This window comes from Chroicocephalus ridibundus, chromosome 1 (assembly GCF_963924245.1).
Source record: "Chroicocephalus ridibundus chromosome 1, bChrRid1.1, whole genome shotgun sequence".
In the NCBI taxonomy this organism is placed as follows: Eukaryota; Metazoa; Chordata; class Aves; order Charadriiformes; family Laridae; genus Chroicocephalus; species Chroicocephalus ridibundus.
The window spans coordinates 162796163-162817233 of record NC_086284.1 but is presented as its reverse complement, the minus strand read 5'-3'; the positions used below and the strand labels follow the sequence as shown (position 1 = coordinate 162817233).

General features: G+C 53.3%; 2 protein-coding genes across 3 annotated transcripts; both read right to left on the bottom strand.

Moving 5' to 3' along the window:
- Positions 1–338: 338 nt before the first annotated feature.
- Positions 339–10471, bottom strand: MCM5 (minichromosome maintenance complex component 5). 2 transcript variants are annotated; one of them, XM_063323505.1, is made up of 17 exons: positions 10389–10471; positions 9820–10002; positions 8815–8941; positions 8575–8703; positions 7936–8108; positions 6503–6658; positions 6246–6412; positions 5470–5641; positions 5176–5287; positions 4277–4420; positions 3921–3986; positions 2811–2987; positions 2594–2706; positions 2205–2333; positions 1803–1945; positions 1102–1229; positions 339–684 (listed from the first exon to the last, which is right to left on the bottom strand). In XM_063323505.1, the coding sequence occupies exons 2-17, from the start codon at positions 9984–9986 to the stop codon at positions 583–585; spliced, it is 2205 nt and encodes a 734-aa protein (XP_063179575.1). In that variant the 5' UTR covers positions 9987–10002; positions 10389–10471; the 3' UTR covers positions 339–582. The 2 variants fall into 2 exon arrangements, with proteins under 2 accessions (XP_063179575.1, XP_063179584.1); XM_063323514.1 differs by having other exon boundaries at positions 9820–9997; positions 10389–10460.
- Positions 10472–12922: 2451 nt separating this feature from the next.
- Positions 12923–19371, bottom strand: HMOX1 (heme oxygenase 1). The gene is made up of 5 exons (XM_063321653.1): positions 19212–19371; positions 18767–18887; positions 15891–16382; positions 15179–15287; positions 12923–13662 (listed from the first exon to the last, which is right to left on the bottom strand). Exons 1-5 carry the CDS (start codon positions 19241–19243, stop codon positions 13526–13528), a joined length of 891 nt encoding a protein of 296 aa, XP_063177723.1. The 5' UTR covers positions 19244–19371; the 3' UTR covers positions 12923–13525.
- Positions 19372–21071: the final 1700 nt, after the last annotated feature.

The window sequence follows — 21071 nt, the reverse complement described above, 5'->3', positions numbered from 1 at the left end:
ACAGCAGGTCATTTACTTCGCTGCTGCTGGCAGACAGGGAAGATGGCAGCAGCCTGCCCGTAGTGTAGGATGCCTCCCGCACGGCTGAGCCCAACAGGGCAGGCGGCACAAACAGGATTTATGCCTTAAGAGAAATATCAAACTCCAAGGGAGAAATGAGTTTCTGCCTTCAGGGCTGCTGGTGCTGCCCACAGGTCTGCATCCCGCCTCGAGGCGAGTCCCCAGGGTGGGCACTGGGCAACACAGGGCAAACTTTTCCCACCAAAATCCTGCACTGCCTCCAATGTGGGAAGGGAATACATCCCCTCTGTTGCTCCGGGCAGCCAAAGACCCTGGGCTACCACTATCTGTTTTTATTTTAATACAAACTAAAAGCTTTTGGAGTTAAAAGAAACATTGATGTGACACACAGACAACAGTATCCAAGGGGAAGCCTGACTGCCCCAAACCCTGGTTCAAGAGAGAAGCTCCGGGCTGTTTGGCTCCCCAAGGAAAAGCTTCTTTCAGGAGCAGGCACTGAGCCCACAGGGCTCTCTGCCCACAGGCAGCAGCGGTTCCCTCCCCAGAGGTGGGACAGGGAGGTCACTTGATGCGGTAGAGGACTTTGCGTTGCATGCGGTGCTGGATCTCTCCCCGCCGCATCATCAGCTGCAGCACCTTGTAGATGGCATGTTCTGGGTATTTCTGGAAAAGAGGAGAACAGGGGGACATGAGCCAGCAGGGAAAAGCTCACCGCAGCCCAGCGGGAACCTGCAACCACCGCTAAAGCCTGACTGTGCCTCTCCAGAGGGAGGGAGCACGGTAGCACCAGGCCCTGACGCTCCTTTCCCCTTCCACTATTTTAGTTCTGACTGTAGCCAGTCTCAAGGGTAGGACCCAAACATCCCCAAACCTCAGTGCTTTCACAGAAAATTGAGTTCTCGCCTCACTCCCTTTAAAACTCTGCACTCACATTGCCCATCACTCCCTAAAAACAACTTCAAAAGCAGCTATGACCAAAAGGCTCTCCAGCCACTTCCTGGGGAATGAGTTTCACCCCCTGAGAGGCAGCCTGGGGTGCCTGGTTTCACAGCCCAACCCTCCACAGGGTCCCAGGCCCACCTGCCGCATGAAGTCCTGGACGATGCTGTGCTCCGACACCTGAGAGCCGATGGCAAAGCGGCGCTTGAGCTGCTTCTCAATGCGGGACAGCATCTCTTGGTCCTCCTGTGTCGTGAAGCCTTCTGCCCCTGGAGGGAAACGCTGCGTGAGCCCTCTGCATCACCCAGATGTCACTCTCAGAGCTGGAGTGCCTGTTTTCCATGTCTCCCACCACACTTGCATGTCTCAAAGACTTTAGGGAACCCATGAGCAAATCCACTATCAAAGGCTGTGGAGCTTCAAAGACACAGCTGAATGTGGACCTGACTGCTGGAGCTTCCTTGAAACCCTTTGTGCTGCACTGCCTCCCAAGGAGGCATTGTCCTCAAGGTGTGAAACCACCTACATCACCGAACTTCTCCCTTTGGACCACAAGGGGCCAGACCATCCCTCCCTTGCCCACCATGGTTGGAGACCCTCAGTGTCATTTGTCATTGCTATACCTGTCAGCCACAGCCCTACGACCATGATGGCCCCTTGCTGCCACAGGCATCGCTTTGCTTTTGCTCAGAAAGCAGGTCCAGCACCTGCCCGGGGGGTGCCTGGTAGCAGCCCCTGCCCCTGCCAGCCTGGTCCCCAGAGAGGAGCTCGGCCCTCCTTGACCTGAGCAGCCAGGTCAAGCATGACCCTCCTGCCCCCAGCACAGAGTGTCTCCCCCTCACCTGACAGGCTGCCCGACATGGCTGCATCAAGCGTGGACACGTGGAAGAGCCGCAAGGCCTCCTCAACGTCCGCCTCGGTGGCAAAGGGCTGAAGCTTCATCTTCGCCAGGGACTCGGCAATGCGCACGATAGCCTCCAGCTGCCTGTGGCCAAAGGAGATGTTCCCTGCTTTCTACTGTGGCTCCAAGGGGTTTTCTCCTTTCCCCCCGACCCAACAACCCCATCTACCCCACTGCAGGCACCTCCTGCCCGCCCCTGCACCACCTCCAGTGTTGTCCCGTTCACAGAGGGCTCCCTCGAACTCCAGCACCCCACTAACTCCCGGGCTACCCCAGGTGACATTCAGAGATGCAACCCCAACCCCGAGGGTTTCGGCGGGGCGAGGAGGGCAGGGCTGCTCACCGGATGGTGATGGGGATGCTGGAGCGGCGGTCGCTCTCCTGCTCGTGCTGGCGAGTGCCGCTCCGCATCAGGATGTAGCGGTTCTTCAGCTTCTCCGCCGCCACTGCCGACAGCCGAGGGCCACACTTCCTGCAAGGGGGGGACAGGAGCTGGAGGTGGTGGCTGCCAGGGAGGGTCCCCTGGGCAGGGGGTTCCCCAGGCAACCCTTACTTCCTCAGACGATGCTGCAGCACCATTGTAAGCTGCTTTTGCTTCCCTTTTTTACAGGCACGAGTTAAAAAAAGCAAAATGGATAGGGCACTCGCAAATATCGGCTGCGCGGTTCCCTCCTCCCCACCACCTCCATCCTGCAGCCCAGGCGCTGCCAAAAAGTCATGCCTCTCACTCACGTCCGACAGAAGGAGATGAGCTTCTTCAGCTTGTTCAGCTCGATCTCGCCCTCCACAGCCTGGGTCTGTGTCAAGGCGCTCACATGTAAGGACATCACGTGCTTGGCCAGCGTCTAGGAGAGCAGAAGGCAGTCAGGCATCTGGAAACCCCACTGGCTTCCCCTCCTGAAAAATGGGGCACCACGAGTTCCAGCTGCACCCATGCGCCCCAGCCCACCATGTCTCGCTCCTCATTGTGCTCATCCTTGACGATGAAGATCATGTCAAATCGGGACAGGATGGTGGGCATAAAATCAATGTTCTCCTCGCCCTTGGTCTCGTCCCAGCGCCCGAAGACAGAGTTGGCAGCTGCCAGCACTGAGCAGCGGGAGTTGAGAGTGGTTGTGATTCCTGCCTGTGGGGGGAAGGGAAAACGGATGGAGTTAAGACCACGTCCATGTCACAGCAGGGCTAGAAGACTATTAACTCGTAGTGAAAGGTCCAAAGCAGTTTGCAAGGACTCATGCTCAGTCACTTGCGTTTAAATAAAACCCCTTAAGTAGCACCCAATTGCTCTGTAATGGTTCATATTGGAGAGGGGTCAGCACAGGAGCTACACGGGGCCAGACCCACGTGTCCTTCTGGAGGAAGACTGGCTTCAGCTCAGATTTGAGCACCAAGGAACTTCACTTAAAACCTCATGTCAAGCACAAGAACACACAAGACCCAACACCAAGTTTTAGATCTGAGCCAGAAACCAGGCGGACAGGGCTGACTCTCCCTGGACATCCCTGGGGGCAAAGCAGGTAGCAGGGCAAGAGGGACCAGCAAGGAAAAGCCGTGGTGGGTGCTCGGCTACCAGGGACTGAACAGCGAAGGGGTGAGCCAGAGCGACTGGGAGGGAGCGGAGTGCTACAAAAAAAAAAAACCCAAACCAAACAAAAAAGGTTGAGCAGTGGAAATGAAGAGAAACTCTGATTTGAGAGAAGACCTGGCACCACGATGCCAGGCAGTTTCTGTAGATCTTCTGAGGGGAAGGAGAGCAGTGAGAATGCAGAAAAAGAAGTGACATCAGGCTGTGACACAGGGACATCAGCAGAGCTACTAAATCTAGAGGAGCAGAAGACAGACAGAGCAGAGGGAGTTCGTTTCAGTCCTGCTGAAACTCAGGCTGTCTGGCAGGGCTGACTGGTCTCAGATGAGAGAAACCAGTAACCATCAAAACCACTGCCTGGACTCTAAAATGGGCAATTCTGGCAAAAGACGCGTGACCGCTGGTTGCTGGGCTCTCAGAAACCCAGTGGCAAGTCAGGCTCCCGCACCGGGGTGACACACACCCACAGCTCACCTTAGCGATGGAGATGGTCTGCTGCTCCATGGCCTCATGGATGGCCACACGGTCATCCTCCCGCATCTTCTCATCCGAGGTAGGAGAAATGAGGTGGAGAGAAAAAAAAAAGTCACCCATCAGTCACCTCCACCAGACTTCAGCTACACACCCACCAACGCTGAGCCCCGAGGTAAAGCTCTTTGAGGACCTCTGCCCAAGAGCACAGATGTAACCACAATCTTCCTGTAGCCCCATCCCTTGACCTTCCCCGAAAGAAAGTGAGGCAGCCTCAGGAGTCACCCTTTCTCCCGCAGCTCTGGGCCCTCCTGGCAGCAGCTGGCAGCCCAAGGGCTCTCCTCCCCGATCCCACTTACCTTGTCAAACTCATCGATGCACACCACTCCCCCATCCGCCAGCACCATGGCTCCTCCTTCCATGAAGAAACTCCTGGAGGAAGGGTCGCGGATCACCGAGGCCGTCAAGCCGGCAGCGCTGCTGCCTTTCCCCGAGGTGTACACCTAGCGGCACGTGGGACAAGGAAGGGGACAGCACGTCAGCTGCCATGGGACCCAGGAGCCCACCCACTGCTCCAGCTGGAGGACAAAGCATGCCTGGCACCGCGAAATCCAGAGCTGCTGGAGGAAACACAAGGACCTCCAGGAAAACTCCTCAGCACACGCCAAAAGCAGACCTGCTGAGTACAGAGCAAGACTACTGCCTAGTCCCAGGCCTGGGACTAAGCAGCTGTGAGGCACCGGAGGGCTTGCAGACACACAAATACAGGTATTAAGTACAGAACAGAGAGTGATTCATTGTTTGGTGGGCTGCTGCATTAGCTTTGTTTTCTCCCCAAGGGAACAACACAGTCAGAGGCTGAGTTTAATGGAGACTACAAGAAAACAGAGCTGAAAATATAATTTCATGCCTGGGCTCAGCCTGGAGGTCCGTGCCTGAGACGCAGTCAAATTCATTTGTCCTGACCAGCCAGCCTCTCCACTGATCACGTCTCAACAATAAGCAACAGCGCCAGCCACATCTTTGGACGTCTGCAAATAGCCTTGCTCGTATCATAATGAAAGGCATTACTTGCTTCCCCCCTCTGGTCCTGCCACCCCATCTCTTCCAGGCTGGCACCAGAAAGGGCGGTTCACGCCTCTGCCAGCCCGTCTAGCTGTGGATGCACGGGCAGGTATCTGCCATCTGCTATCATGGCCTGGTCTTTGGTGGTACACAAGGAGCAGGAGGAAGAAACAAGCCTTGCTACACCACCTACCCCAATGGGTGAACACTTCTCAACGAACTTCAGCAGCTGGGATTTGGCCGTGCCGGGGTCACCCAGCATCAATAAGTTGATGTCTCCTCTGCGGGTCAGTCCATCCGGGAGCCTGGCACAACAGGGTGGGGAAAAACAGAGGGAGGAGGGATGGTGAGCCTTCATTTTGATAACCAAGCATTGCTGACAAGTGGCAGGTGGTTGGCAGCAGCACCAGAAACTGGACGAGGGCTTTGTGCCATGAGTGACACCCCTGCCACCACTCTCTTTTCCATCAGGCTCACTTCTCCCCACCTCTTGCGAGAACCTCCAAATAAGAGGCAGGCAATGGCCTTCTTGATGTCGGTGCTGCCGTAGATGGAGGGCGCGATGCTCTTGGCGATCGTCTCGTAGATGTTGGGCATGGCAGCAAGGCGACGAAGTTCCTCCTCTTCTTGAGGAGTCACTGAGCCAGCAAAGCTGTGTCCTGTACAGGGATGAGGAGAACGAAGCAACAGTGAACAAACGGATGTTTTAAAGCAAATGACACCACTCTCCCCACACCTGCTACCACCAAAATCCCTTCTTAAAAGTCATGCCAAGCGCCACCAAGTGGGAAGGATGGAAAGGGTGGGCATTTGCTACCCCAGCAAGGCAGGCTGTGTCCTTAGAGGCTGGTAGGAAAAAGCAAGGATCCTGGGCAAAGCAGCTCTGGAGGAACCAGAGGGAGAATTACAGTCAGGACCATGTTTTAAATAGATAGCTCAATTTTAACCATCAACTTCAGCCTACATCCTCAGGGATGGCTTAGTGGACTCCCACTAAGATCAACAAGATAAAAGCACTTAAATACCCTGGAGGACTTAGGCTGAAGCCTCCTCATTTAATATCACTGAGAAAAAGACACACAGGACATGACTATAGAGCATCTAGGGCAAGTCAGACCCCTGGACTGGCTCGAACCTTCTGCTATATAAGCAACAGAGAAAGACCCAGGCTGTAATTTCACAAGGTCCTTGCTGAGGGACCACTTTGTTCAGGAAGTGGATTCTCCCAACACAGACCTGACAGGCACCAAAAGCAGCCCTCACCTGAGCCCTCCACATCCACCTGGATGCCCACCACACGGATGTAAGCGCTTCGGATGCCCACGCCCACGTTGTCACGGCTTTTGTTCTTGCTCTGGGCAGACTTCTTGATGGAGTAGATGCCCATGATAGTGACTCTGTTCCCCGGGACAACTTTGTCACACAGGTACCTAAGAGGAGGAAAGAGAAATCAAAGGAAAGGATGGCACCAGCAACACCCGCTAGCTCTGAAGGGTGAGGTGGGGAGACGGTGCTGGTACCTGTCGCAGTACAGCTGCAAGTGCCGGGGCATCTCCCCGTGTGGCACCGCGTCTGGGGACTCCTGCAGCTTCAGGACCTGGAAGTCCACACACTTGCACTTATCTGGCATGATGAAATAGGGGTCCAGCGGGCACTTTGGGCGGCCGGCTTGTTCTCTGTGCAGAGAGATCGATCAGGGAAGGCTGCTGGCACTCAAGAGCCACCCCTGGGAGCACCCTGTAAAGGGGACAGTGGTGACAGGGCCACCCCTGGGCAGCCGCCCCTCCAAGTGGTGCCCAGCAGACGAGAAGGGCAGTCACACAGGGCCAAACCAAAGGCTCACCAAGCCCTTTGTCTTGTTTTCAACAGCTGCCAAAAGCAGGCACAACAAGCCAAAGACAGGGTGATACTTGCCTGACTACTCGCGCTGCCTCCCCCCGCTTCCCTGCCAGCTAAAAGCAGGGAGGAAGGTAATTCATTAATTACACAGAAGGTAACAGTACAGACTCAGCAACATGGCAGGGCATTTTTTCTTTACAACCTCGTGCACGAAGCAAATGCTAAGTGGTTTCTGGCGAGAAAGCAATTAGCAATGTGACAAGGCTGCCATCAACCCCCCAGTCTCTCGAGACGTATCTGCCTTGCTAGGCTACAAGCTCTCCAAAACGAGGAGCACCTCCGCGTCCCGCTGACACCTCAGCACGTCACTACCGACGCCTGACTCCACGCAGGCGGGGACAGGGTTTTCGGGGAGGCAGGGGTAACACGAGAGCGCCGGGGCACTCGTGCAGTCGCGGATCAGGAGCCAGGCGCTGTACAGACCACACGCGAGAACGATCCCTACCCCAAAGGCTTCTCAAACGGCATTAGAGATAAAGCGCAGGAAACGTAAATACTGGCAGGCACGAGCTCAGAGACACAACCCACCGGGATCAGTCAGCACAAGAGGCGCAGCACAGCTCCAAACGCTCACGGTTCACGTGGGCATCGAGAGCTGCAAAGTGGGATTTCAAAGTTAGTAGCAACCCGTCCCTACAGAAGGTAACACAGAAGAGTGTCCCTGGGGAGGGGGAGCATAAAAGCAAGGAGTTTGTTTGAAAAAGATAAGCACTTAACAGGAAGTTAAGACTGTAGCTTAACGCAGCACGACGGGACGGCCAGAGGCAGGAATGAACCTTTAGGTACAACAGACAGCCCTGGTGGACATGTCCAACCAACACGGCTTGCAGCACTGCACCGCAGCCAGTGTGGCTGCAGATGGACGGAGCTAAAACCTGCCAGCCGCGGGTGCGGACAGGCACAGGGGCAACACGAAGGGAGGAGGCAGATGCTTCTGCCTTGTGCGACAGGGAGCTGCCTGTGCAGCAGGCATGGGACGGAGGGGGAGCAGGAGGAGGAGGGGACGCAGCCTTTTTTTTTTTTTCTCCACCAGCATCCCCGTATCGGTCCTTACGTGTTGCATTTCCTGGGGAGAGCGTAACCCTCCAGGCCCGGGCGCACCGCGATGTTGTTGATGGTGTTACGGCAGCTGCGGCACTGGATGGCTATTTTGGTGGCTTTGGCTCTCACGGGGGTTGCTGCGATTACGATCCCAGGGATCTTCACGAGGTGGGACATCTGGTCGGACTGAAAGGGAAAAGATGAAGGGAAGGTGAGAAAGTCGTCACTGGAGGATGGATGGGGAACTCAAGACATTAAAGAAACAACAGTTCTTTCTGAGCTACACTTCCCACACTCATGGGACTAAGGTATCAGAACAAAAAAAGCCTGCACTTTTTGACAGTGTCACTCTCTTGCTCTAGATTACTAGGGGAAGGTTGCGTGACTTAAGCCATGCTGATTTCACAACAGAAGAGAAAAGGACAAAACGCTATGTGTAGAACATCACTAATAGCAGTAAGGTCCCCATGGCATGAACCAGTAACAACAGTCCTTTGCGGTCAGATTTAAGTCGAGGGTATCCCTGCTTGAAAATTAGCGTACAACCCCTGTCCTGAACGACAGGATCAAGTCCCGAAAGCTTCTCCGCCATCACACCCACACGAGCAAGCCCTGCCACCCGCCGCTCGGCACGGCAGCGGATTCACCTCACCTTCAGGCTGCGGATGTTGGCTGCGTTGGCATCCGATCTCAGCATGACCTGGACGTCTTGGAGAGCTTCCTCCCCTGAAGGACGAGGACGGGTGACCTCATCTGCCACTTCTTTCGCTGCTTCTTCCAACTAGAAAGGGAACAACTAGGCTACTAGGGGTGTATTACAGTGCGTCCCCAGGGCTGCTCTCACGATGTGACAACGTCAGCGTGCCAGGTCGCCCACCCACTCCGTCCTCACCAGCTGCAGGTGCTCCGCTGGTTGCTTGTACAGATAGTCAGCAAGATCTTCATCAAAGCTGGCCAAGTCTTCCATCTCCACCTCCACCCAGTACTGGCTCAGGTTATAGTGCCGTTTAAGCTCATCCCTGGAAGGCAGCAAGCGGTAAAGGTTTGCAGGGCAGAAACCACCAGTCAGCCCACAGGGACCTGGTGACGAGCAGGGAGTCCTTGGTTTGGAAAGCAAACGGAGCAAATCAGGAGAGTGACAAGAGAAGCACAGGTGGACCTGGGCAAAATCTTTCACCCAAAACCACCTTAAAACGCTATCCCCTTTAAGACCAGGGACACCAGCGCTTACAGTGACAACGTAAAGTACAGCACTAATTGTCTACTAGAGTAACGGGACCAGACAGGCAATTAGAAAAATCCTATGCAGCATAATACCTATTATACATAAAATATCATTTAGAAAAAGAAAGTAATAGTACGGCAGGCAATGTTCTCCATAAAAAAAGCCAGGGTGCGTGAAATACAGAGATGAAAGGTGAAAGGCTGTCCCAGCCCTTGCATGATACGCCTGTATGTCCTCTCACAGTCATGTCTCCAAGCTCCACAGGCGAAGGGATGGCCACGGGACCTTCACAGCCTCAGAAGGCACACAGGGACAGTGCTGCACTGATTTTCAGGGATACGGACAAAAATCCAGACCAGAAAGCACCAGAACTTGAGGACAGACCTTGAATTTCAGAACTAGATGCCATTTTGGCAGCGGGGATCCCTCTGTGGCTACCCCTGGCCATTGGCCGGCTGCCTGAAAGTTTGGGAGAACACCAGACCTCGGTTTCCCTGTGAGGTTACACGGGAACAACAGCATTTCTTATAGTGACAAAGAGCTCTTTACGGCCTACGGGAAGAGAAGCGCCGAGGCGTGCTATCGTAGGCCTGGGGCGGGCACAGCGGGAGGGATGTGCAAAGAGGAGGGGGTAAGGACACGGGGGGAAGGGGTGGGGGGTCGCAGCCGCACCTGTATTTGAAGGTGAAGCCCGTCCGGTCCGTGCCCACCCGGTACTGCCGCAGGAACTCCTTGAACCGCTTCTGCAGCTGGGACTTCCGAACCTGCCCCTCATCCGCCGCCGCATCGCCCCCAAAGCTGTCGCTGTAGTAGATGCCGGGGTCGTCGAAGCCGGACATGGCGACCACGGCTGCCCTGCGGGGGCGGGAGCCCACCGTCAGCCCCGGCCTTCGCCTTCTCCTCCTCCTCCTCCTCCTCCTCCCCCCCCCCCCCGCCCCCCATCAAATACCCCACGGGATGTTGCCCTACCCCCCCGCCCTCCCCCTCCAGTGCCACACGAGATCCTCCACCCCAAATAACCCACGCATGACGATCCCCCCCCCGCCCCCCCTCCGCTGCACCGCGCCCCACGCACTGCCCCCGCCCTTCTCACTCCTTAGCATCCCACGAGATCCCCCCACCCCAAACACCCCACGCATGACCCTCCCGCTGCACTGCGCCCCACGCACTGCCCCCGTCCCCCCCAGTGCCCCACGGGATTCCCCCACCCCGAACGCCCCACGCGCGACCCCGATCCCCACCTCGCTGCCGGCGGGAAGCCGCCGCCGCCACCAACTTTTTCGCGGCAAAAACGGCGCGCGGCGGAGAGCAAACCGCTGGGCGGGGCGTGCCGCCGCCGCCGCCGCCGCCGCGCCCTCCGATTGGCCCGGCCGCCCTCCCGCCCCGCCCACAACGGGAAGAGCGCGACACCGCCTCTGCCGCCGATTGGCCGGGGCGCTGCGCTCCGCCCCGCCCCCTGCCGGCCGCGCGCAGTTTGGCGCGAAATCTTGGTGGAGAAGGAGGGAGGGAAGGGGGAGCGAAATGGCGTCCGGGCGGGACCATTGCGGCGGTGCGCGGAGGGGGGTGCGTGGAGAGGGGGTGCGCGGGTGAAACCATTGCGGGCGGGGGGGGGGGGGCGCGTTGGTTGCCCTCAGGCGGCGGGAGGAAGAATGGCCGCCGCAAGGGCGGGGGGCAGGCGGAGGCGGGGTTAGTTATCGAGAATAAAATAAGTTACTGCCGTAGGCTTCTTGGAGGCAGTTGGGGCTTGTTGCTGTGGGGCTTTGTGGGGCGGCCGGGCCTGAGTGGGGTGTTCCTGTGAGCTGGAGGGGCCTAGGCCTGGGCCGGCTGTGGGGCAGTGTGCCCATGGCCATGGAGGGCAGGGCCCAGGAGAAACCCACTGGATGTGGTGGGACATACTGTGGGCGGCCTGGCTGGGGCCCCACAGGGATGGCAGTGGCTGAGCAGCAAGCCGGCCTGCCTGTAAACAGGCCGCTGCCACCTCCTCAGGGTATGTGCTCTGTGGGATGCTTTTCTCCTGACTAACAACAGTAAATGATGGGGGAAGGCTGGTGGGTCACTGGGCTAGCATTTTTGGCCCTTCAAGAATGTGGTAGTGCGCATCCTAAATGAAAACAAAGCTGGGAAGCTTAGTGCGTTGCAAAGGAGGTTTTAACTGTAGTGGGTGGAAAATAAAGACCATCTCGTCGCGGAGATGCCAACTCGTATGTTGCAGAGAAACCAGATACGTTCATAAGGATCAGAGACGAGTGCAAGCAAAGCTTTAGTCTTCACGTCTGAAGACTTCTTTAGGCTCAGGCTGGAGTCCTTCGGCGGGCGTTAGCACAATGGCTGTGAGATGCTCAAAGCGCTACACCTCTTCTGCCGTGAGCCCGGAGGAGATGATGTCAGTCCAAAACCAGATTTCTTAGCTTTTAGATCACAGTTATGATCTCTTTGGGCAGCGGAGAGGGGCTGAGTGTGGTAGGGTGCGTTTCTGAGCTCATGAGCATTTGTTTGCGTGTTTGGGACGGTTAGTTACTCAGTATGGTTGAATGAACATAATTAGTTGGGGTGGGTTAGAGGGACTGAATAGGGAGAACTTACTATAAATCAAAATGCATGAATAAGTTCTTCTGTTTGAATAGCTGTCAAGCCTCATATCCCTGCTTTTCAAACACCTAACTATTAACTATTTTTTCTACCAGGGTTTGTCAAATCGTTCCAAATAAAGAAGTACTAAAGGGGATTTTGGAAGGGATATAGGGTAGATAAGAGCCTGAGAATAATGACAGTCCCTCTTTCCCACTGCTTATTCTCAGCAGGATGTGCCTTCTGATTCTTGCTCTTGCAGCAGGTTCAGTGCTGGTCGTTAAAAGAGATCAGTAGGAAAGCCTGTCTTTGGGTCTTTGGGATTAAGGTCACAGCCAGAACAGGCAGCATTGTGGAGGCAGGTTGATCACAGAGGCTTTCTGATACAGAAAGAGGAAAGGACTCTGAGGTGAGAGACAACGGCCTTGCTGGTACCTGCTGTGCCGTAGCTGAGCCACAGCCTCTCCTGCAGTGACTCCAGTGTCAGAAGACCCTCCGAAGCAGATAGGGCCTATGGCCATAACAGTGACTAGCCACAAAGCCAGACCTCCAGATCTGCCTCAGCAAAAGGTGAGGGAAGCAAGCGGTGTGCATGGGCCACTCCAGCAGCGCTGTGTGTTGGGGGCGTCGTTAGCAGTGCCACGTGTGTGCCGAGTCCTGGGAGTGAGTTGGGTTGTTTTGTTACCTCGGTGAGGGCATGCAGTTGCATGCTTGATGTCTCCCATTTAGCTGCCTCATAGGATCAAAACCTAGTGTGCGTTTCATTTCTGGGTGGTGAAAACATACTCGCTTTTTCGGATTCATGCTGAAGTTCTCCCAGAGGCAGTCTGGTAGTGGAGCCCTTAGCTGGCAGTGGTCGGGGAGAGCTTTAGAGTAGCTGAGGGCCCCGTCACCTTTTGCTTTTAATACAATAGCAGCCAGCTCTTATGTACGGCTTCTACCCCTTAAAAATACTTTGTATGCCCACAGAATTTCATGCCATTTCTAGAAATAGAGACCAGTGTGTAGGAGCTGAAGAAACCTGCCCCAGCTTGTAACAGGTTATTGTTAGCACTGAGTGGGAGCAGAGTCTGGCTCTGATGATAGCTCCCACTTTTGTCTATTGTCATGTCTGTGGAGGCAGCAGCTCCAAAAGACATAAAACTGGGAGGAAGAAAGATGCCTCCTTTCTCCCCAGGTAAGGCTTTAATAATAGGAAACACCAGGCCTGAAGACTTTACATTGAAGTTTATTATGTGTATAAATTAATAACCAGACAAGAGAATGACAGTATCTTCAATAACTGTCTTTTGCTTTTTAAAAAACAAAAATGATTGGAAAAAGAATTAACAAAGACTTACTAGTGTCATATAAAACAGTCTGTAATACACAGGAGCCATGTGGCTCCACAGAAAAAGTGATCACAGTATTATCTAGCAGGATAAAAAGTTGAGCAAATGGAGCTCCGGGGAACTTCATATTTCTGAGGAGAGACAGATGTCAAAGCTGTGTTTCTGGTCCTGTGGGATTTTTGCAGGCGCCCTCTAAAGCAACGACAATTCTCGGCCATTGTTTTTAGCCTTCTCTACCCTTAGTTTTTGGTGATAAAGTTAGTCTCTTGAGAAGAGCTCACACCAAGCACAGGAGGGACTTTGCCTGAACCCCCTTACAGCGCACTCTTTGATTTCTGGGGAGAAGAGTCTCCTAATATTAGTGGCAGAGCCAAGATCACAGTACCCAGTCGGAGGGGAATTTCTCTCACAAGGACTGGAGAAGGTGGATTAGTTCAGGATGAGGGAAGGCACGAAGAGAAGGTGAAGGTCCTGCTCTTTCACATGGCAAATAAGCCCACAGCAACTGTCGTGGCTAGGAAGCCAAGCGCCACAATCCACCGCACCAGGGGAGTGGTTGGCATTATGTCTGTGTGTTTCCTCTTTGTCCTGTCACTTTCTTTCCCAGACGCTGGACCTAGATCAAGTAGAGAGGGGAAAAAAAAAAAAAGGTGGATGAAAAGAGGTTGGGGCAAGAAGCTGCCGATACGCCACGCTTGCTCTGCCCGCTGCCAGAGCAGACCCTGCTGGAGCTGTCAAGGGGAGAAGGAGGGAGCCCAGAGCACAGTTGGGCTGGGGGAAACAGTGGCAGCAGGTTCTGCTCCCTGGGGTAGTGAAGGAGGGAAGCAGCAGGCTTGACTTGGGAATGACAAAGGCTCACAACCCCTCTGCCTGTACATGAGTACCGGCCTCTTCCCTGTCTCCTTGCAGGCGCATAAATGCGCTGCCCAGCTCCATCAAACCCCTGACGTGTGCAGAAGACAGCCAAATACTGAAGCCAGAATTTTAAAAGGCATTTCCTCTCCTACTTCTCATTGATTTAACTGGTTAGGCATCTAATGACCCTAAACAGGTAGTCCTTAGCATTCCAGACAAATAATTTTCCCAGTACAGCTTCAGGGTGGCGTTTTCATCCGACACCAGACTTTTCTGAAAATCCTACTTTTATGAGTGTATTGGGAAAGGAGCAGCAAAATTTCACAGACAACTTTTACTGCCTTTCCCAAAGAAGTTGCTTTAAGCTTCGTTGCCTAGTGATGCCCATGACGAGGTTTGATTTTCATTTTTTTGCCACAGGAAAACTGTGGTTCAATCCAGTATGCACTGAAAAATCTCCCTTTTAGTTTCCGAATGGGTAGGTCATAAGGGCTTTTTTATTTGCATCGCACGTTATCAGGGCAGTCACTCTCCTCTAAATAATCTGAGCCCGCTCCTCACTTGGTTGCAAGCCTGACTCCCTGAAAAGCGATGTCAATGCTTGCAGCTGCTGCTGGGGCTTTGCCCAGTTCGGGATGGGAGCTGGCCAGTAGATGGAGCTTTTTCAGTTTTGGAAAAGTGATGGGCAGCCTGTACATCCCCACATGCCAGCTGGTTACATTTCACCATCCAGAGCAATGCTCACTGTAAACCCAGCACTCTTTCAGGAGGGTTTTCAATAAATACTTCTGGAAGGCAGGAAAATGACCAGAGGGAGGGAGATTTAGGCTGAAAGAAGAGGCCGTTTGATAGGGATGTATGTCTGGAAGAACCTTCTGTCAGCATCACAGCACCATGGCTGATCTGCTGGGCCCAAAATTGCGGCCTTTGCTTCTGTGAACTCGAGGCCAGTTCCCTGTCGTCGAAACTCATGTGGTGGATGAACCTTATGCTTGTTAAAACCCAAGAGGAGGAGAAGGGAGTCTCTTGTTGCAAAGCTCCCTCATTGACGCTGTCTCTGGAGAGCCCCCATGTGTCATCCTTGCTCAGTCATGTCTAGAAGAAGCTTTGCACACACCAGTGCCTCTCCTTACTCTGCCTACTGATGGTTGGAGAAGAGATGGGGCAAGCACCTCATGCTCATTTCTCAGTGACTTTTACAAAGAAGAACAGAGGAAGGGAGGAGAACAAAACCACAAGGGGCAATGTTAAACACCTGCCCTTAGGAAGCGTCTTACCGTGCTCATATGATCTGTTAACATTTCTTGTGCGAAGCTCCGCCTTCGGCTGCACAGGGTGACCGTTCTCCTGGCCCTTAGACACCAGCTCCTGGAGCGCGTCAAACACCTGAGAAGAGTGAACATTGTCTCATTATGTGGCCTCCTCTTCTTCTTTCACTGGACCCCTTGCCCCTGCCACAGGCACTTCAGGAACTAGAGGAAGACACAGACCTTAAGTCCAAGTTTCCTAGCACTTTCTGCACAAAACATAATCTGCCTGTGGGGTCAAGAGCATGTCTTTCAAACTCCTTGTTCACTTTACAGGTTCTCTCTGAAGCTTCCAGCTCAGGAGAAGGCTATTGCCCATGTTCTGATGGGAAGGAAACCAAGGTACCTGTGCATCTAGTCGGCATCCACAGAGGACCTGTGGACCTGTACTACAGAGGTAGGACAGATAGGTGGTGATCCCCACTGCCATTATAAGTCCTCATTCGTATCTGAATAATGGAACACAGAAGACACTGAATTCAAACCCTAGGGGAGGGAGAAGAGCTTTCCAGACACTGGCCTTTTACTAGGCTGGACAGTTGTAGCCATGCAAATCTGACTAGCTTGCTCTAATCCACAACTTCCCATAAGCTCCACAGTAGATATCCCGGCTTTGCCTTTCCCCTGTAGCTGTTGTTTCAGAGGGGGTGTGGGCAGGCAGGGCTGGCTGGTTATTACTCACCTGTATATTTAGCAGGAATGCTTTCTTGGCCTCCTCCAAGACTCTTTTCTTAGTGGCATGATCCATCTCGAGGGCATTCATGCGGGAGCGATAGAGCTGCTTGAACTTGGTGGCGTTGGAGACTCCATCAAAGGTGAAGAAAGCCAGCCCTTCTCCAGTGCTGGGCAGCTGGAGGGCCTTTTGGGCAATTTTCTTCAGCACCTGCCCCCCAGACAGGTCTCCCAAATACCGAGTGTAGGCATGAGCCACTAGGAGCTCTGGGTGGTTCTTGCCTACGTAGTGGAGCCTCTCAACGTATTTCTGAGTAGCCTCAGGACATGGGATCTCTTCCCTCCAGTTGCTGCCGTAGAAGTACTTCAGATCTTCCTCCAGGGCAGCTTTCCGGTGCAGCTCCGCCGGAAAATACACAGGGGCATAAACTGGGTTGTTCTTGTTACGTTCAATCTCTTCCTCCAGAGCAGAGTAGATGAAGTACAAGGATGCCGTAACCAGCTGAAAGAGAAGGGAGGAGATGAGCTACAGGTGCATCTGTCTGTCTTCTTTGGGTTTTGGGGGCAAATCCTACTAATGAAAAAGTTCCTCGTGGGCACATGCAATATGACTCACGCACATCTGTGACGTTGCAGGTTTCCCGTGTGGAAAACAGAGCTGCAAGGTGCAGTGAGACACCGTTTAGCCTTTCCCCTTCTGCTTGAGGCAGCTTCAGGTAAGACCGAAGCCCTTCTTTCCCACAGATATTGATCTTACCTGCCCTTAAAAGCTGCTGCCTTCACCTTCAAGTTAAAGGTCTTGCAGCTTGATGTAATGGAAGCTGGAGCCCTATTAAATCATGCCTGGTCTATTCTCCTCATTCCCTCGGTCAATAGAGAGGGTATTCCCAAAGGTATGTTTTCCGCTGCATTGTTCCAATCTGAGTGCTTCAAGATGTGGCTTCCCTTTGTGGGGCCTTTGTGAGATGATGACACACCCTGTTTATTTTCCAACATACTCGTCCTGTTGGCAGCCCACCATCCTGGGAACTGGGGCACCACCGCTCTCCTCTTTCAGACTTGCAAGTGGGGTTACCTCCTTAGTTGCCCGGAGGAGACAAGATAAAAGGGGGCTGGAAGCACAGCCTGCCTCTGAAAGATGCCTTTGTGAAGGAGTACTGTGAGGCTGTGTGTTCTCCTCTCTATTTTGAAACCATTGTTATTGTCGTTTTTCCCAGCTTACACGATACTTTCTTCTATCTGCCAGCTTTTCCACGTGGCGTAAGACAATCTAGCTGTTTTCAGAGGCTGTATACATATTTACACCTGCACCACCCCTTCCTTACACTGGAATCCCTTAGCAGCAGCAAAGGGTAAAACACGAAGGTGTTGCAGGACAGGTGAATCGCATTCGGGGGGGAAGGATATCACGCTGATGACAGGAGAGAAATCACTTCACTCTCCCACAACGCAATCAGTTCTGCAGTAAAAGAGTTGCTGCTTCAACTTTTCCCCACTGTGCCAGCAAATAGGACTTTGATAAGCACACGGGCAGTGGCTTGGTTGTGGAAACAAATATTCAAATTCTGGGGAATCACAGGTCAGGGCAGATATATAGGTTTGCCAAGAGAGTAAACAAAAATAGAGGTTTTTAAACAATAACCTGTTATCTATCTTACCGGAAGAGAAACAAAATACAGGAACGTTGCCTAACAAATTAAGAAAATATAACTTGACTGGTTGTTTTCAGAGGCAGGTAGTGGTTTAATGGGAAATGTAGCTTTTGAAAACTGATGTTACTTTTTAAAATCCACGTCACACCTCACTCCACATCTCACTTGGGTTGCAAATATCTTCTAAGAAACAGGGCTTTGTTGCTGAAGGCCTGACTTTTTTACGTTATTGCCAGCCTGTCTCAAAGGTCACTGCCTAACCAGTGCAGCATTACTAACAGCAGGAAGTCAGCACCTGAGATTACATTTATGCTTGACTAAGTATCCTGAATGCGACCTGTCAGAAATAAGTAGTCTTTTCCCTACTCTTGTGGATTTATTTGCCGAGGAACAATTCAACAACAAAGTAATTAAACCACAGGTTGGATCGCTAGCTGTTATTTGCAAGCCCATGCGTCACATCCTATAGCCTCCCAGGAATTTCTGACCCAGGTGTGTGCTGTTTTTGCTCATGGCTTTGTTATGTGGCTCAGATCCCAGGAATCGTGTATCTACCCAGGTTAGGTGCAAACTGATATCTGCAATTTTTTCTCTTTTATCTTAAGAAAAGCAACAGGCTCCTACCTGTTAGCGGCAGACATGGCTTGCTCACACTCTAGTCTGCCTTTGAGTTATTGTTCACAATTTCAGCTCTGGTATAACCCAAGCGACAACTGAAACATTGCAAAGTTCAGTGCCAGAGATGATCCCACAGCCTCGTTTTCTCACTGTTCCATCATTGTTACTAGCTGTAGCTGCTTAGAGGGTTCTAAACTTAGTATTCTCTATCTTTTTGGCATTTCAGGCACTCATGTATCTGCATAGCCGTACCTCCATTAACTATCATTGCCAGTAATTAGCATGCAGGCATTTATGATGAATGAGAAAAACAACTACATTAATCCCTTCAACCTGCTTGTCTTTTTATCCTGTTTCAGCTTGACTGCCCATCCTGATACGTGCAATCCTGCCCTGCCTTCCTCAAGAGGAGCCAGCAAGATCTTAAGGTGCTGTATTTTGATGAAGAGCGTGTTTTGCACGGGAGGTGCTGATACCACACAGCTGTAGTGCAAAGGACCTCCTTCCTTGTGCCATCCCCGTCCTCCCCCCTTTAGTCTCCGCGCAGCCCGTCTGATCTAACAGTGTATTTCCTGGCAAGGAAATCCCATCCCCAGGCAATGCTGCTATGAAGTACCTTAAATTCGTGAAGTGACACCTGCCCCTTCTGGAAATTCTTCATGAACGGCGTGTTCTCTGCCTTCTCATGCACCTCCTTGGTAGCTTCCTTCATCAGTTCTGACAGGTCCTTGGACGTGCTGGGGAAGAGCAGCAAAACAGATGTCAGTGCTGTCACTCTCCCCTGGCAAAACGGATCTTAGCTCCCTAGGAAAAAAGGGGGAGCCTGGGGTGGCAGGAAAAGGAGCAGAGCATTCCCGAGAGCCACAGATGGGAACCAGGGAGCACCAGCATCCCAGATGCTGTCCCGAGCGAGGAAGACTGACAGACTCCATCCAGAGGTGAAAGCAGGAGCATGCCATTCCCTGCAGAGCAGAAACAGGAACAGCATGCCTAAAAGCAAGGGGAGAAACACAATACTCTTCTGGCAAAAAGCTTCCCTCTCATTCCTGTCCCGCTCTTACCTTTCGGAGCTGTGTGTCTGGGAGGTTTCCATGTTTCACCGCTTTGTTTCACTCCTCCGCTTCCCTGTTGTTTTTTCTTGCTCGTGCTTTTCCTCCTTCCCTTCTGCTCCCAGGACAGTGAAGCCTCTGAGCTGGGAAGCCCGTCTCCCGCATCCAGCTTTATATTGCCAGGCCACGTGAGCAGCCAAACCGCTGACCTCAGTGTGAGTACAAACTTCTTGCAACACAACTGCACTTCCCTTCCCAGCCTGGCTGTCACCCTCTCCTCCCCTGCAGCCCCGAGGGACCAGAAGGAAGTCACCTGATGCTTCTTGAAAACTAAGCACAAACAAGAGGATGTCCAGCAACTTCTCCTTCAAGGGTGCCTGGCTCCGTAACCCTTTCAGCGCAGTGCCCGTGGCAGGCAGAGCCCAGGTGCTGCAAGAGATGCTCCTTGTGCTGAGGTTGGACAAGGAGGGGTGCATTTACAGAGCTAGAGCCTGGGGCAGGGTGGGCAGCCTTCTCTCCTCCCTACACCCCAGTCTGTGTCTGGGCTGCAGCCTGCCTGGGGAGCTAATACGGCACCCGCCCTCATCTGCTCTGGCACGACTCGGGTATAAACGTCTTATTTCCCGCGATTGTGCACATCTTCCGAGAGTCTTTCAGGTGACACGGTACTTGTGGGCCATGGGATGGGGAGCTCAGCGCTGCGCCCTTCACGGCGGGGAGGACAGCAGGGATCCTGGGGTATGTTCCAGTCGTGGGCACCCGGGGTAATCTGGCCGCTGCAGCACATGCATCCACCAGCTCTGGTCTGCCAGCGCCAGCACTGCCCTTGCGCAATGCCTGGGCACTGGGGGATAAACCCTGTCACTTTGCCCAGGGCCAGCACAGGTGTGCCAGCACTGATGCACAGCGAAATCCTTTCCATGCTCTCTTGCGCATGGGAAAAATACCGTCTGATTTGTGTGGTAGCTGGCCCCTGCTGTTACTACCGTCGTGTGCAAGGCAATTTAGGAGCATAGCACTCCATCTCCCAGGCACCCAGAAGGCTGGGGTAGCTGTTGGACTGAAAAGATGGCATACACGCCTTGGGGGAAACTGAGGAAGTCTGCAGAGACTTTCTAGGGCAAACGATTTCTCTGATTTGGGAAAAGAGAGTTGAACAAGGTGCTTCTGCCAGTAGCTGGCCGCTCTGCTGTTTTGTCTGGTGAAGTGGTCAATGAGGCAGCCAACAGATGAAGCGGGGCCCTTCTTTTCCAACCTGTAGCTGAAAGCTGGGAGCAGGGCTAGCCAGGACGGATGATGCATTGGCCAGCTGTACTTCGGAAAAGCCCACATTTTGTGCTCAACCCAAAGAGCAGGGCACTTAGAGCCCCCATTCCCATGTGGGTGTGCGAAAGCCCCGTGCGGCAGTCGTGCAGGGGGCGGTAGGGAAGGCAGAGCCTGGGGAGGAGGGAGAGGGACTGTGGCATCTTTTCTCTGTCTGTCCCCTCCAGAAAGTCCATTCTGCGGCTTTGCTGGTGGATGCTGCAGTCCAGGCCACACACCTCACGTGTCTCCCTGTCGCTGCACCTACACCTGGCCACAGCTGGACTTGGTGCTGTAGGTTAGAAAGCTGTCCTGGAGGAAATATGCTTCCACGCTTGTTTTTCAGTTCAGGCAGACATCTGGCGTGTGGTGCAGCGCTCAGGAAGGATTACTCAGCGCTTCCACCCTGACTCAGCCAGACTTTTCCTGTCTTGCTTTTGTCTTTTAAAGCAACAGTGCACGCTACCAAAAGCCATCACGTTCCTCTCTTACCCCCATGCCATTTCAGACAACTTGCTGCTTGCTTGCTTGCTTGTTTTTCTATAAGGTAAAATAAACATATCTTGGGAT